This window comes from Typopeltis vanoorti, chromosome 2, assembly GCF_054136105.1.
Source record: "Typopeltis vanoorti isolate ZY-2024b chromosome 2, IOZ_Tvanoo_1.0, whole genome shotgun sequence".
Taxonomy (NCBI): Eukaryota; Metazoa; Arthropoda; class Arachnida; order Uropygi; family Thelyphonidae; genus Typopeltis; species Typopeltis vanoorti.
In genome coordinates this window covers 49,983,938-50,002,021 of record NC_143550.1, presented here as the reverse complement: position 1 = coordinate 50,002,021, position 18,084 = coordinate 49,983,938, and the positions used below count along the sequence as shown (strand labels likewise).

General features: G+C 34.8%; 1 protein-coding gene across 1 annotated transcript in view; it reads left to right on the top strand.

Annotated features, from left to right (window-relative positions):
• Positions 1-3,450: 3,450 nt before the first annotated feature.
• Positions 3,451-18,084, top strand: part of ERp44 (Endoplasmic reticulum protein 44) — a 196,800-nt gene continuing 182,166 nt past the window's right edge. The window contains exon 1 of the mRNA XM_090404875.1: positions 3,451-3,645. Coding sequence (XP_090261001.1) covers positions 3,595-3,645 — 51 coding nt within the window. The 5' untranslated portion in view covers positions 3,451-3,594. The remainder of the gene's footprint in view (positions 3,646-18,084) is intronic.

Here is an 18,084-nt window from a genome sequence, read left to right as displayed (position 1 = left end):
TTTTTTATTACTCGTAGGAATATTGTGAAATCGCCATATTTACACTATAAATAATGTGTGTGTGTGTGTGTATGTATATATAATGTGTGTGTGTATATATATAACTATATATATATATAGTTATATATATATATATATATATATAGTTATATATATATATATATATAGTTATATATATAGTTATATATATATATATATATATATATATATATATATAGTTATATATATATATATATATATAGTTATATATATAGTTATATATATATATATATATATATATATATATATATATATATATATATATATATATATAGTTATATATATATATATATATATAGTTATATATATATATATATATATATATATATATATATATATATATATATATATATATATATATATATATATATATATATATATATATATATATATATATATATATATATAGTTATATATATAGTTATATATATATATATATATATATATATATATATATATATATATATATATATATATATATATATATATATATATATATATATATATATATATATATATAGTTATATATATATATATATATATAGTTATATATATAGTTATATATATATATATATATATATATATATATATAATTACTCTTCGCAAATGAGTCATCAATTTTTATGGGATAAATCGGAACTATTACGCCATTGATATGACACAACGGGGAGAAAAATCTAAGAACCTTTGGAAATGGCATTAAATCCTAAACATCTAAATATTAACCCAAATATTAACTTGCCTGAGTACCTATTGTGAGCCTCCGCAGCTCAGTCAGTATAGACGAAGCCTTTTGGGGTAAGACCTCGGTTCGATTCCCGTCCATGACGTGAGGAACCTTTTCTGGTCTGTTTTGACTAAAGGTGAGTTAGCCGGTCTCATCTGCAGTAGAAGGCTTTTGAAACGAAACTCGGGTTTTCATATCCCAGAACAGGCAAACGCACCACGTGAGCACACACTGATTTACAGCCATGAATTCTTACAACAATATATGGAAGAGACAGGGTCCTCACCACATGTCGTTACGCCCGTAGTTAACAATGAGTCGCATCGTAGTCAACCTCCTGGATAGGAGATGGCTCATGAATGGGATGGAAAGTACCTCCTAGCATTCATTAGCCAAACACGTTCATGTAAATGACTAAACAGGCACAAAGTTCTGAACAATTAGGAATACAGTCATCACTCGATATGATCAGTATGATCGTACGTGACTTCGAATGGTGTCATTCTACAGTGAAAACCATTTTGAAAAATAAGGATAAAATCGTAGAAGCTGTGAAAGGACCTGCTTCCATTAAATCGACGATAGTGATGAAGCATTGACAAGGTCCTATCAGTAATATGAAAACCTTACTTGCATCATTGATAAAGGACCTGAACCAAAAGCGCATATCCCTTAGGACTGTGACCATAACAGCTAAGGCACTAAGTCTCTTCAACATGTTGAAGGAGAAAGCAGAACCTAATAATGACTACGAATTCAACGCTTCTTTCGCTTGTTTCATAAGATTCAACCAGCGTTTTGCGCTGCATAATGTGAAAATGTATGGGAATCTGCAAGTGCTGAGAAGGCTGCCAAGAAATTTGTGGGAAAATTGGATAAAATTATTACGGAGGAAAATTATTTGCCACAGCAAATATTTAGGTTAGTATTGATGAGACGTCCTTGTTTCGGAAAAAAAATGCCCGAGTGGACATTCTTCCACAAAAATCTAAAATCTATACTTAGTTTTAAAGCTCTTAATGCCCCTATTACGATTCTGTTATGTGACTGGATATAAAGTGAAACCATTGGTGATATGGCACAGTGAGAATCTACGAATCTTCAAAAACATTAGGAAGCATTACCCCAGTTCATTATCAGAGCAATAAGAAGATGGATGAGTCAAAAATTGTTTGAGGATGACTTAATCAACTGCTATGCCAGTGAAATAAAAAGCTATTGTGTGAAAGAAAATGTAGAATTTAAAATTTTATTAATTCTAGATAATGCTCGAGGTCATCCGTATTATACATCTTATAGCGGTGATCTTCATCAAGTTCAAGGTCATTTCTCTCTCTTCAAACACTACTTTATTGATCCAACCAATGGATCAGGGATTCTTACAGTATTTAAGGCTTATTATCTACAGAGAACTTTTCACAAGCCATTTCTGCTACTGAAGTTAATGACCAGATTCTCATGCAATTCTGGAAAACATTCAATATTTATCATGCTATTAAAAATATTGCTGTGGCTTGGGACGAAGTGACCTCTCAATATGTATGAGTCGCATATGGAAAAAGACATTAAAAAGGTTGGTGCATGCTTTTGGAAGTTTGTAATAGTGGGCCTAGCAAAGAATCTGAATCTCGAAGTGAATGACGACGACATAATTCAACTCATAGAAAGTTCCCCTGAAGAGTCGACCAATGAATAATTGGTCGAACTGGAGGAACAACTGTTGCAGAAGAGAAAAAAGAAGAAGAGGGAAAAGAGAAACAGGAAGAGGTAGTTAAACAAGTTACAGTGAAGGGTCTTACAGAAATGTTCTTTGCAGTTAGCGATGTTCTCAAAATGGCTGGAGACATTGACCCCAATGTTGAACGCTATAAACGAAAGTATGGTGTTTCTAGCGTTTCTTGCTATGAACAAATTTATGATGAAAACAAGAAGAGGAATAAGCAAAGCACATTGACATTTTCATCAAAAAAAACAAAGGTTTCACAGCAAGAGCGACAGCTTAATTGTTCACACAGGGAAAATGATGAAGATGTGTTTGTAGAGAAAGATTTGGGATTTTTCTCCTGTTTTATAGTGGCAGTAACACACAACACAGTTTTATAATAAGGTTTAAAAATTAAAATGACAGTATACTTATTACGGTTAAGTCCTTAACCCATATAACTCAGTTGATTTAATGTTGATTTTACATCCTGCCGGATGGAACGGAACCAGGACGTAAGTCGAGGGATGACCGTATTTTAAAATAACATCAGTCTCTTCTATAATTGCATGACAGTTGTCACCTTTGTTAGTCCTTACTGTTTTGTCTACTAGTTTGCTCGTCTGTATGTGTACACCTGAAGAAATTCTATGCAATTATGATGAAACGTCTTGTTTTTAATTAAAATAAATGGTAGCTTCTTATATCCGCTGTCCTTATAAACTTTAGTCATACACAATTCTATTAGTCTGTAGTTGTAAGGCTAAATTTTGGAATCTCGCACTGGTGTTTGCTATTTTATTTGGAATTATTGCATACATACATGGCACTTGTTTTTTTTTTTTTTTTAGATACATAAATTAAAGTCGATAAACTATACTATTCTGCCATTGTAAAGTAAAGATGAAATAAATAATTATACATCCATTTCGTTCTAGAGTAATACACGTGTTTCCGTATCAGCCGTGGCTAATATCGAATTGAAAGCTGGGAAACGGGATAGGTTGACATGAATTTGTATATCAGACACTGTACGTTAAGTTAAAATAAGATTTGTTTTGTGTATGAATGTTTCTGATGTGTATTGTCATTTCGTAAAACAGTTAGATGCATCTAGTGAACGAATATGGAAACCGTTAAATTATACGAATTATTATCCACAACAGTTGCACTTTTGGTATGTATAGACATCTGTCGGCTTAGGCTTAGTATTTGTTTACGGTTTATGCATTTAAAAAAAAAATAGGGATGAATTCTCAATAGGTTTAACAAGTCTCTTTATTTTTCAAGGGAAGTTATTTTCCTGTTATATTCGTGTTCTATTTCCTGTTCTATTCGTGTAAAAAAGTAGATAATTTTGTAAGAAATGGAAATTTTTCTAAATGAAAAATTTTAATTTCTGCAGGTGTTATTATAATAGTGTCTCCATGGGGTCAAAAGACTCATCGCGGAAGATCCTACATTGAAACACTAACCATTTTTTACACAATACCTGTCATACTTCTCCTTAAATTCGTCCACAATCACCTCTGGCAACGCATTCCACCCATTCACAACCCTCCAAGCAAAAAATCTAGTCCTAACAGTTATAAGTTGAAACGGCATGTATTATTACTTATCTGCACAAAACATTTTTAAATATATTGAAATTAGAGAATGATAGATATAATCAGAAATCTGTATCTCACTCAAGTAAGAAGAAAGTCAAGGAGATTGACGAAATATAATTAGGCGCTTGCATTTTTTAAAATGTTTATTATTTTGTTTTTAAAAACTAATAAGCATTACATTCGGTGCTGGGAAGTGTGTGTGTATACACACACACAATATATATATATATATATATATATATATATATATATGTGTGTGTGTGTGTGTGTGTGTGTGTGGTGATCAGCTTTTACTCGGTTGTTGTACATTTGAAAAAAATATAGATTTAATGACTATAAAACTGAGATAACATATAAAGATTTTAATGATAAATATTACTAGTTTTGGCATATAGCAGCCTTCTTCAGGTATTTATAAAGGATAAATAAATAAATCCTTTATAAATACCTGAAGAACGCTTCTATATGCCTAAACTAGTACTATTTATCATTAAAATCTTTATATGTTATCTCGGTTTTATAGTCATTAAATCTATATTTTTTTCATATATATATATATATATATATATATATATATGGGAAAAAGGATTAAAACCAAGGTTATAAAATTACTTGGTATCTTTAACACACACACACACATATATATATATAAGGTACATCAATGATATATTCTTAGTCTGGAACAATGGACTACTCTCACTTCTGCTTTTTCATCAGTGCCTGAATGATGAATACCCTAACATAAAATTTACCAATGAATTAAAATCTAATCGTTCACTCCCATTTCTAGACCTACTAATCAATGAATCGGGTAAATTAAAAAGTCTGCATATTTCGAAAGCCTATACATACTGACAGATATCTACATGCCTCATGCCATCATTATAGACCTCAAAAATTGGGTATCGTTTCTACACTGCGAGCAAAAGCCTGCCAACTCATTACTCTCAAGGATGAACTAGCCAAAGAATTTGAACATTCAAGAAACACTTTCTTTCAAAATGGCTATAATGAGCACACCATCCCCGGACTACTCAACCAACATGAAACCAGAGAAATTTCTAATGAAGAAAACAGAAGATCCCATATATTAACTTTGTGTCCATAAACTAAAAAAATACTTAAGGAATATAAAACCAAAGTAGTATTTGCCCCCTTTATCAAGATGAGATCACTACTAAGATCCGTAAAACCTTGACATAGCATACTTCATTATCCGGGTGTGTTTATCAGGTATGGTGCGATTGCCAGTCATCTTACTATGGACAGATGGAAAAATCAATTGAACAATGAATTGAAGAACGTGTTTGGGATAATGAATACTATAGAAATGAAGCCTCAGCTTTATGATCACACGTGCTCTCTTCAGCTGACCCACGAGATGCTTCATAAATGAGACATCAAGTTTTATGGGATAAATCAGAACTATTACACTGTTGCTATGATACAACAGAAAAAAAAATATGGGAATCTTTGGAAATAACATTAGATCCTTAACATTTAAATAATAAACAAAGTATTAACCTGAATACATCCTTCATTAATCAAGAATGTTCATGTGAATGCATAAACACAGAGAACATTCAGAACAATTAGAAATAATTTTTAAAAACTAACATAATTCTCTCAGTCTCTTTTGTATAACTGCATAACAGTTGTCACCTTTGTTAGTCCTTATTCTGTCTTATTCTGTTCTGTCTACTAGTTTGTTTATTTACACCTGAAGAAATCTTGTTCAATTGGGATGAAATGTCATGCTACTAAGTAAATAAATGTTATCAACTTATTCTGGTCTTCTGCTTTTATAAACTTTAATCAAATATATATATATATCCTAAAATGCATCCGAACTCAACATCACCAGAGTTCAAGATCGGTACTATCAACATAGTACCGTCCATTTCTTGACTGATCGGTAAAGAAATGGAGCTAGCCGAGGAATTGGATGAGTACCAGATCGACATAATAGGGATGACTGAAACAAAAAAGACAAAAATTGGTGATATCTTTCCAAGCAATAAATACAAAATGTTATATTCAGGCAATACAGTACTTACTCACTGTCCTCTTTTGTTGGGACGGGTTGAGTCTTCCATGTTTCCACAACAACCTTCAGGAGTATGGGTTTCTTGTGTGGCTGGTAAGTTGTCTATATGTTTGTAATCTGGAATTGATCTTTATTGATGTCATCCATTTAGTTCTTGGTCTTCCTTTTTTTCTTTTTCTTTTAATCTTGTATACATAGCAAGGTTGGGTAGCCTTGGTGATGGCATTCTCTCAACATGTCTGTACCATTGAAGTTGTCTTCTTTTAATCTTTTCTGTTAGTGAGTGTATATTTTAGGTCTTGTCTTACAGTTTAATTTTTTTCTTTTCTGTCATTTTGTTTTATTTATTTATCTGAGACATTTCATCTCTAAAGCATCCTGTTTTTGTATCTCTTCTTGAGATACGAAAACTGGATCTCTTCTTGAGTGTCCAATTTTCTGAAGCATATAGCACAGTGGGTATTATAATTGCATTATATAATTTTATTATTTTTCCAGATTTTTCCTAGCTTATTAAATGATGACCATGCAGTCGATATTCTGTGTTTAATAGTGGTCATGGCAATAACAATCATTGAAAAGAAGGAGTAGCTATAGTATTGAACACTAAATATGAGGCTGATCTTCTTGAATGGCAGGCAATATCAAATAGAGTGATGTCAGCAAATATCATGGGGCAAATGGGGAACTTTACAATGAGACTTATTTATTCCTATGGTCCCACAGAAGGTTCTCATAAGGTAGAAGTAGAGGAATTTTTTGAGGCTTTAGAGAAAGCATCTGACACAATCAAAAAGGAAAAGCTGGTCCTTGACCTAAATAGCACAGTAAGAAATGATTGTCAGGCATACAAAAATATTTTGTGCAAATTTGGAGAAAAGTGCAGAGGTAATAATAATGGCAAATATTTGTTGGATTTCTGCTCAGGACATGGACTGGTTATTACTAATAACACAATGTCCCAGCATAAAAATGTGCACAAATTCAATGGAGAGAAGAGACAGGGAATAAGAAAAGTCTCATTGACTATGTTACTGTTGATAGGGATGTTTTCTCACTGGTGCAGGACACTAGAGTGTACACAGAATTTGAAATTGGAAGTGATTACCATTTAGTCGAGCAGGATAAAAATCAAATTTCATATTGAAAAGAAGAATATGTAAGAAAGTTTTAAAGCGAATAAAAGTTGAGCAGCTCTCGGATGTGAATTGTAGATTAAAATACACAAACATTATGCATTATTCCTGTTCTCAAACTGTTTGAAGTAAAAATGAAAGAGTTTGAGAACATTGAACCAGACTTTGGAGATTCAGTGGCAAATTCTGAAGAACACATTGATTGATTCAGTCAGAGAGGCATGTGGTGAGGTCTGCAAGAATAGGAAAATTAGAACTCCATGGTGGACACAGGAAGTTAAAGAGGCAGTGAAAGAAAAGAAGAAAGCATATCAAAAGTTCCTGGCAAATAAGTCAGCTTGTGCTCTTAGAGAATGTAGAGACAAATGTAAGAAAACTAAACACTTTGTAAAACTAGCTAAACAAAAGTCATGGGAAGACTTTGGTAAGAACATGGAAAATAAATATCAAGAAGGTGGCAAAATATTCTGGAGGTTGTTGAAAAAGCTCAGATAAGCATTTTCAACAGGAGGAAAGACTGCTGTAAAGAATTAGCGATGATAAAATTGACATGAAAACTGGAGAAAAATATATCCTTGATGTATGGAGTAATTACTTTAAAAAAATTGCTAAATGAAACAATCAGTGACAGCACAATGGTAAAAAAAAACTCAACAGGCATGCAAATCAGGAATACATATTCATGCCTTAAGTAGAAAGAGCCATCAAAAGCCCGAAATGTGGAAAGGCAGCTGGAGTAGATGATATTCAACGAGAAATGCTTTAGTTATGAAAGTATAAAGTCTTACAGTGGCTGCACTGCAAAGTTCAGGAAACCTGGACAGTGGGTTGAATTCCAGATAATTGGAGTAGAGCTTTCATAGTATCCATATATAAAAAGGGGAATAAAACAATGTGAGAATTACAGAGGTATTTCCTTACTGATTGGTCCTGGTAAGATTTATGCAAGTATATTTGAGAAACAGTTGAGAAGGATTGTGGAAGGGAAGCTTGGTGAAGAACAAGCTGGATTCAGGCCAAATAGAGGCTATCAGGATCAGATTTTTATTCCACAACAAATAGTTGAGAAATCATAGGAATATAACAATGATCTGTATTTAAGTTTTGTAGATCTGGAAAAGGTGAATGACAAGGAGCCAAGAGAAAAGCTATTCAAAATGCTACAGTTGTATGGGGTCAGTGGGGCATTATATCAAGCTATACTTAGTGTTTATTGAGTTGTAAGTCAGCAGTTAGAATTGAAGGAAGTACAGGATTGAGGTTAAATCTGGTGTCAGACGAGGATGTAAATTATCATCTTTGTTATTTATTATCTATATATATATATGGATCACATTATAAAGGAAAGTGGTATTAAACCTGATATCTAAATTGAAGATGTTAATCTCAACTTACGTTATGTGGATTTTATACTTCTGTATACATGTGGTAGAAGTCTGCAATATTCCTGGATTAAATTTAATAACTGTTGTAATAGATTTGGTATGAAGGTCAGCAATAACAAGACAGAGACAATGAAAATAGGCAAAAGTATTGAAAATATCAACTGCATTGTGAATGGAAAACCTATAGAACAAGTAAACATTTCAGCTACTCTTAGGCAAGATTTTTAGTGAAGATGGTAAATTAAACATGGAAATAGACAACAGTATCAACAAAACTGGTATAGTAGGAAGTCAATTGAATAAATTTATATGGAATAAGAGAGAAATTAGTCAAAACACTAAAGTAGCTATATACAAGACATTGTTCAAACCAATTTTAACATATGGATCTGAGAGCTGGGTTAGAAATAAAATACTTGACCAAAGCGACTTGCCAACAAGACTGTCTTCTTGATCTCCTGGTTGTGGCATACATGAAATCAGACACACTAATTAGCACTCTTAAGGGCAAGATGATAATAATATTGGACCTGTTCTCCGAATTTGCCAAATTAGCATCGAGGGTATATGTAGAGCAAAATGTGAAAGATTTTATATGATAACAATGTCGACTTTGTTCTTGTTCAAGAGACTCACTGTAATGATGAGGACTAACTCCACTGCTGGTGCCGTTCCTGGTTACATTATTATTGGAGCCAATTACCATCATGCACATGGCTTTGCCTATGTATGTAGTACCATAGAAGAGTCCCACCTCATTACAACCAACGTTGTCACTGGTGTGCATCTGATAACAACTAAGATAAGGAACATAACCATTACCAATGTGTATAACCTGTCCCTCGTCCTCTTGTAGCCTTCACAAGTTCTACCAGTGCACAACCAACCTGGGATGCATATAGGTGACTTCAGCAGCCACCCCACGTTATGGGAATATGCTTCCAACAATGAATGCGGAGAGACTGACTGAATGGGCAGAAATTTACAACATGCTACTAATTTTCAATGCAAACGACATCTTCCTTCAGGTTCAGCAGCTTGGAACAGGGAGTACAACCCTGTTGTACTCTTTGTTCCGTCACTCAAGACAACAATGGATGACCATTACCTACGTCGAGAGGAGTTCTCTCCAACTTTCCACGAAGCCAACATAGACCAGTTATATTAGAAGTAGGTCTGCGGGTACCCCCCCCTTGTCAGATCCCCGCTGGAACTTCCAGAAAGCCGACTGGGATACATTTGCTGCCTATCTTGACAAGTATGTCCATTGGATTTCTCCATCAAGCAATAATTACAAGAGATTCATGGGAGCTGTTTTAGCTGTAGGTAAGAGGAACATACCAAGTGGATTCTGCATTACTATCATTGTCTATCCCTGGATGGGACAATGATAGTAATAGCCAGCATCAAGTGTGGTGACCGTAACATCAGGGTCATGCAGATGATCTCATTCACAGCCTTGACACCAAGCGACAGATGAAATGGACTGAGACAGTAGAAAGACTTGATTTTCAGCACTCCAGTAGAAAAGCATGGAGCCTTCTAAGAAAATTAGTTTGTGGCACCCTGACACTCCAGGAACAAGCAACTCTTTCTCCTATCAAGATATACTGCCAAGGTCAAACAGCACACTCATCAAATAAAAAGAGAGCTTACATATTTGAAAAATAACAGATCATCTGATCCTTTATATTTGTGACCTTTCACTCTTGAAGATATTAACACTACTCTAATAGATATGAAACCAGTCAAGGCTCCAGGTTTTGATGGAATTCATTCTGATTTCCTATTGAAGTCAGGCCAAAATGCTCGACAGTGGTTTGCTTGTTTCTTCTCTGGCATCCTCCAGACTGGTAAACTTCCAAAAGAGTTTAAGAGGACAAAAATTATGCCCATCTGAAAACCAGGAAAAACCAACAACAAACCAGATAATTATCAACCAATTGCCTTCTCTTGTCTGTTATAATCTCCTAGAAAGGCATATCCTCAATAGAATTGCCCCTAAGATAATAGAACATGTCCTAGTGAAACAGGCTAGATTCAGGCATAAACGAAGCTGCTGTGATCAGGCTCTGTCACTCACCTCACATATAGAGGCAGGCTACCAACAATGCCTGAAAACAGCTGTAGCTTTTGTAGACCTTACTGTAGCTTATGATACAGTCTGGAGGCAAGGCACGATCTGCAAGTTACTCCGTGCAGTCCCATGCAGAACAATAGCTAAAATAAAAAACTAATTGAAAACATGCTAAGCAACCACCTGTTCCAAGTGTATATGGACGAGAACAAAAGTAAACAAAGAACACTGGATAATGGATTACCACTAGGGTCAGTTCTGGCTCCCCTCCTTTTTAACTTATACATCGCAGATTTGCCTAATACAGCCTCCAAGAAATTTTGTTACACTGATGACATTGCTCTAGCCACCAGGCACATCAACTTTACTAAAATGGAAGATGTACTAACAAATGACCTTGCAGTCCTAGATGAATACTTCTCTAAATGGAGATTACATCCAAATCCTAGCAAAACAGAAGTTTCATGCTTCCACCTGAACAATAACCACACTTACAAAGAACCGATGGTCCACTTTAACCACAAACTGCTACACTGCCACAGATTCCCGAAATATCTGGGCATCACTTTGGATAGAACTCAATCTATGATTAGTCTTGACAGGTAACATTGATTTGAAGGAAAATTGTAGATAGGAAGTTAGCAATGATGCAAGTTTTTCATGTAGTACTCTCATATCCTGTACACCCTTTGAGGGTACATGTCAGGAATTTGATTTTATATACGTTTTTTTTTTTTTTTTTTTTTTTGAACCAACATTGCAAGAAATGCCAGAGTTTCATTCAACGAAACTGAAGTTTGGCTTCTCTCTTTTACCCCCCCCCCCCCCATGGTCTCTATTTACTTTTCATTTCTCTTCATTTTAACTATAAATACCTGGCCTGGCCGTCTTCTAATGCTTTCATTTTTTATATAATCAAATTTTGAGTATTCTTTAGATTTTTCGCTACATGATTAGTATGGGGGAAAAGTAGGTGGTAATCTAGAAATTAAATAAGTTTAGTTTTCACAGTAATGAGAACAATTTTTTGCTTGAAGAATTGTGAATGAACAGAATGGCTTCCTGAAGTTATGAATGCTTTGTCAAGAAATGAGTTCAAAGTGAAATATTGCACTTTTTGCACAAATGATGGTTTGCATTGATATTAATAGACCTCCAGTGATGAGTCTATGGAGGTGCCCATATAAAATAATAATAAAAAGAGGGGGGGGAATTAATTTCTGCTTGGGTTTCCCATCTTGTTTTTTTATTAAGTGCGTTTAATTGTCACAGATTTTTCTGAAATTTATTTTTCATCACTATCTTTGTCTTTTAGATATATTATTATAAATTAAAGATGCCAAGAAATATTATTTCTTGTCATCTTTAATTTATAATATAATGAAAAAACTTTCAACAGAAAAGATATATTATCATACAACCTAAATAAACTATCATCTCTTCTATTATTTTATATTCTACACATCCCAGTCACTGAATTAGAAACTTTTATGCAGATGTACATAAATATCACTTATGCAGTGTATCTGCATAAGTGATACTTGGTCACGTGCATCACCACACGTTCTAGACAACTATTTATGAATACTGCTGGTCAGTAATTGTCAATAGTGTTGATCACAATGGGAAATTCAAAGGATCTTTCAGAGTTCGATAAAGGGCTTATTGTGGATGCCCATCTGGCTGCATCCATAGTTTTGAAAACAGCAAAGCTGCCTGGCTTCTCAAAATATGAGATATCCCAAGTGTTTAATTAGTGGAAAAATAACCCACATTGTTTGTCTAAGAGGTATAACTGTGGTTCTGAGATAGTCTGTCAGGATCAAGATTGTCATTGCCTAAGAACGCTTGCATGAACAAACAGAACTTTGTGTCCAGCAGTTGACCAAAGCATTTAATGAAGGCTGTTCTCCCATATCTCACCTTACTATGTGCAGGGAATTGAAGACGATTAGTATTGGCATTTGCAAGTCTGTATGGAAACCACTGATTTCTGCAAAGAACCAAGGGGTTCGTCTACAGTGGTGTTAGGAACACCATTACTGAAGACTGAAAAAAGTCATGTGGGCCAATGAGTCTCACTACACCTTGTTCTGTGCTGATGGTAGGCAGAGAGTCTTGTGGGAGATCTATGAAGCAGTGAACCTAGCTTACCTTGTAAACACAACTGAAGATTCTGGAGGTGGAGTCATGGTGGGGCATGTCCTTTTGGTATGGAATGGGCCCCCTGATATTTTTGGTAGGTTGGGTATCCTTCAAGGAATATCTGAATATTGCTGTTGATCAAGTCCATCCTGCAGTGTTTACATTTTATCCAGCAAGTAACGGTTGTTTCATGGATGACATTGCCACTGCTTGTCGTGCAAGAATTGTTCAGCAGTGAGCATGACGGCGACTTCCGTCCTCCCTGGCCACCACAAAGCCCATATTTTGTATCCCATTGAGAATGTATGGGGCATGTTAGAAAATCAGATCTGGTAGCAAAATCCTCTTCTTTTAAATCTGAGCTAGTTAAAGGACTGTATTGTGAACACCTTTTGTGCAAGGATTTGTGCAAAATCCTCTTCTTTTAAATCTGAGTTAGTTAAAGGACTGTCTTGTGAACACCTTGCACAAAAGGTGTTCTGAATAATTAGGACTAATGGAGGTCCAACATAGTATTAAATGAAAGTTTCTAATTCAGTTCAGTGTATGACTATTTTTGATCTGATATGATCCTTTGCATTTAAATGCCATGATTTTTGTTTTCCTTCATGAAGACTTTAGATTGTAAATGTTGGCTTATTTTTATTTAATTCATAAACTGGTTATTGAAAGTCATTTTCATTATCTTGCAATTTAATCATCTGCATATACTTGTATTGTATTGATAAGTTCTTCTGGTTAGATTGATATGTTGTGTTGTTTTCCATGTTTTTGTAATTTGATCAGTATATACAATTACCTTTCATTACAATGCTTTGCTTATGATAATCTGCTCTTACTATGCTCTTCAGTTATTACCAATGCCCATTTGTATGAGGCCATATTTGCTCATGCAATGCTTTTAGCAACATGACACTCCTGTGAATTAGCAATGGGCAGTTTTTGTGGACTAAAGGTTTGGCATTGTTGTTTGCTGAATTTCTGTGTTTTGCTGTGAATTCTAAATGTTTATTATTGTTATTTTTACAGCTATTTTGTCTGCTTTTGTTTAGGAGTGCCCCTTTTTTAATGTCATTGGCTTTTTACTCAAGAATTCTTAGGGCATTGCAGATGTATTTTAGAGACAAATATATGTAGCATAATACAAGAAAATTCGCACATACCTTTTCTTGGATGTTGTTGCCTGTCTTCTTTCTGCGATGTGCATACTTCTGTTATGGTGTTAAAAGGGAAATGGGGGGTTGGAGGATTAGGCAGTGTGGGAGAATTGATTTGAAAAAAACCTGGTTTTTTTTTTTTTTTTTTCAAATTAATTCTCCCACATTGTCTAATCCCACCCCCATTTCCTTTTTAACACCATAACAGCAGAAGTGTGCACGGGTTTTTTTCAAATTAATTCTCCCACATTGCCTAACCCCCCCAACCCCGTATTTCTCTTTTAACACCATAACAGCAGAAGTATGCACATCGCAGAAAGAAGACAGGCAACAACATCCAAGAAAAGGTATGTGCGAATTTTCTTCTATTATGCTACATATATTTGTCTCTAAAATACATCTGCCCTAAGAATTCTTGACTAAAAAGCCAATGACATTAAAAAAGGGGCACTCTTAAACAAAAGCAGGCAAAATAGGCTTAAAATAATAGTTTTTAAGAGGAGTAACATGGGAGTTTTCCCAGAAATAATACCTATGTTTATTATTGTGTTTTGCTGTTAATAATGCAGATGAAATTCAAAGTAATTGCTTCCAGCGAAAAGAAGATGCATAAACCTATTACAGTACATATTAAAGTTCAAATGATTAAATTTTGTGAACATGATGTATCAAACACTGAGTTAGGCCACAAGCTAAACTTACTGCAAACAGTGGTTACAATCAAAGATAAAGTTCTTAATGAAGTGAAAAGTGCTACACTAGTTAATACTTCAGGTATCTGCAAATAAAAACTGTAAATGACAGTTTTACCAACATCTTGTTGGTAAAACTTAATGGTGTAGTTGATGAAAAAACTGGTTGGAAAAACTTAATGGTATAATTGACAAAACTGGTTGGCTTCTTATCTTAAGCCAAGCTATTCAGAATAACTTTTTTGCGTGAAAATTATTCCAAATTTTCGTTTGTATATCTGATGTAAATAAATGCTTTATTGACATCGCATATCGATGGCAGCATGCACAACATCGAATAGAAATGACACCATTGCTTGCTCCAAATCCCCTTTCAGGCTGGCGATGCTGGGGTGTTGTTTCTTAGCTCCTCTCTCACTCCAACCACAATTTGAACTCAGATTCAAATTGGCACTTCCAGATGGACAATTAGATGGTGATATGTGGTCAGGCACTTTGTTGTTCAGAGGCTGTACCACACGTTCTAGCATGGTGTCTTGATATATTTTGATAGATATTTTGACCCCTTTCTTACAGAAATGCAATTTTGCATTTCTGCAAGAAAGGGGTTATGCACTGTTGCAAATTTGTGCAACAGTGCATAAATTCCCTGATACATCATCCCCCACCAAATCATTACTGACACAAAGTGATGAACTCTCCGAATTCTGGGTGCTCTGACTATCCAGGAGGTACACCTGATAGTTTTGACTGTTAAACGACTCTTCAGTGGTGAAAACTTCTCATCTGTGAAGAGGATACAAGCTGTTGCATCTAAGATACATCTTCTGTATCATGATAATGATACACAAACTATTCTACTGATCCTATGTGTTTTTAGCTTGTTAAGAATAACAGGTGGCTGCATTCCAACCTTGTGAAGTGTGCTATTATTACAGCTACACAGTTCTCATATTCTCCCCACTGCATGTTAACCTGTACAGCTAGGTAACTTTCTCCCTACTGATAAACATGCACATGTTGGCTGTGCCCAGTGCCACAAATGGAACTGGGCTTGTTCAATTCTGTGGGCAGCACAGGGGTGTGCAGAAGTTGTATCAGTGTATGTATGTATATATATATATATATATATATATATATATATATATAATTAGTTTAAGTGACTGATACAGAGAGATAAAGAGGTGACATGGTTTATTTAAAAAGATACTACTATTTTCGTTGAATGAATCAACTTCTTCAGATATCACAATCAAAGAAATATACAAAAAATAACAGACTTAAAAATTGCATCAACAGTACTAGTATAAAAGACAGTAGTACATTTTGAAAACAGTAATGTGAGCTTGAGTTCCAAATAAAAGTTGACTACATGCTGTCATGAGTGCGCCAGTATTGAACAGAGGCAATGTGTGCATCAGAGAGATTGAAACTTAGGCTGTTATTGATATGGGAAGAATCTAATGTAATTTCTATAGATTCGACACTCTTTCTTTCAAGTTCATCATAGGACACAAACTTCTAATATCTATGTGGATATTAGAAGTTTGTGTCCAGTCCACAATGTGTTGGCGGCCTTCATCTGAGTTAACAGAAAAAAGAACGTGGCTAAAGAGAGCGCTGGCTCTAGTCCTGTTGTAGGAAATATCTCTACGGTGTTCTTCCATATGTAAAAGGATGGATTTAGCAGTTTGGCTGTAGTATGGCTTTCCACAATCAGATAAAATCTTGTAGACTTCTGGAAACTGAGTGGGAAGATGTTTCTCTTTAGGTTTACTACGTATGGAGCGAACATCTATATATCACTTATAAACTTAGTGATATATTCATATATCCTTAAGTTTAGCATATTCGCTCTCCAGCCAAAAGGTTGTGGGTTCGAATCCCGCTGTGAGCATGGATGTTTGTGATTGTCTGTGAAAATACTAGTGGTGGTTGTGGGCAGTAGATGGCTTTGGTGCAGGTGATGATGATGATAGTTGCGGTTTGCTGTAGCTGATGGATTGAGTGGTGGAGACAGTTGTTGAGTAGGTGCCCTCTCTTGATGAGCCTTTGGACTCCCTGGAGAGATCACATAATAATAATAATGTGCACATCGCAGAAAGAAGACAGGCAACAACATCCAAGAGAAGGTATGTGCGAATTTTCTTCTATTATGCTACATATATTTGTCTCTAAAATACATCTGCCCTAAGAATTCTGAATCATCAAGATGCTGAAGGGACATGTTATATGGTCAGGTCCTGTCTGACACATAACTTACGCAAGACCTGATGTTAGTGTGTAAACTTTGAGTTACTAGTGCTACAAAGTTAATCAAATGCTTGAGGTAATAAATCACTGTTATTATTATTATGTGGCACTTCCAAGGAGTCCAAGTGCTCTTTGTGGGAGGGCACACTACTCCACTACAACTCACCATCTCCCTTGCTTAATCCTCCAACTACCCAACACTACTACCACCAAAATGCATCTACTGCTCATCATTACCACTAGTATATATTGTCTGTAAATTGTGTTCTCATGACTGATTTGCTTGTATTTGGGATGAAAAAATCCCTGCTACCTCCATATGTGAATCTTTGTACAACAAGAATCAAACTTAAGTCGTTCAATTGAAACATGCAACATACTGTTGTTCATCTAATTGTGCTACAGAGGTGCAAGGAGTCAACTGCTAACATAAGCATGCAGCTACACAGCCATGAAACTCATTAAAGTTTGAGCAGTTTATTCAAACAAGGAACTATTTTATAAGATTTTTGAACAACATCATTACAACATGCATTAAAAATACTTTTGATTAACCAAAATACTAGTAAATGTTTAAAGGAGTTTTTGCATCATTTACTGGTATTGCAAACCAGCAAGATAGAAGTTTGGTAAGCATTTAATCATGTTTAGCAAAGAAGTTTGCTAAACATGATTAAATGCTTTGGAAATGTCAAAACAACCACATACGTTTTTTTCAAATCTTTCCATTATGTGTCTAAAGGTGAGTAAGGTTATCAATGAATTCTGCTGTAGAATAAGAATGTTGCTGATCTTTGAAAATAAAATCCTCAGAAAATTCTGTGAGCCTGTAAGAGATTACATAACAGATAAATAGAGAAGAAGACATAATCAAGAACTACTCGTATACGAACCTATAGATCTCCTTCTTCTAGTTAATGAAATTAGAGCATGCAGATTGAGATGGCTTGATATTGAGTTCCCTGCACCTTGATAGCTCAGTTTGCGGCCAGTGTCGGTGTGGTAAGCATGTACACGATTAAGCAGAAAGTGTTCTTGGTCAAATCATATTAGGCCACAGGTTCATTCAACGTTATCTGCTTAGATTTCAGAAAACGGCTTAATGTTGCAGCAC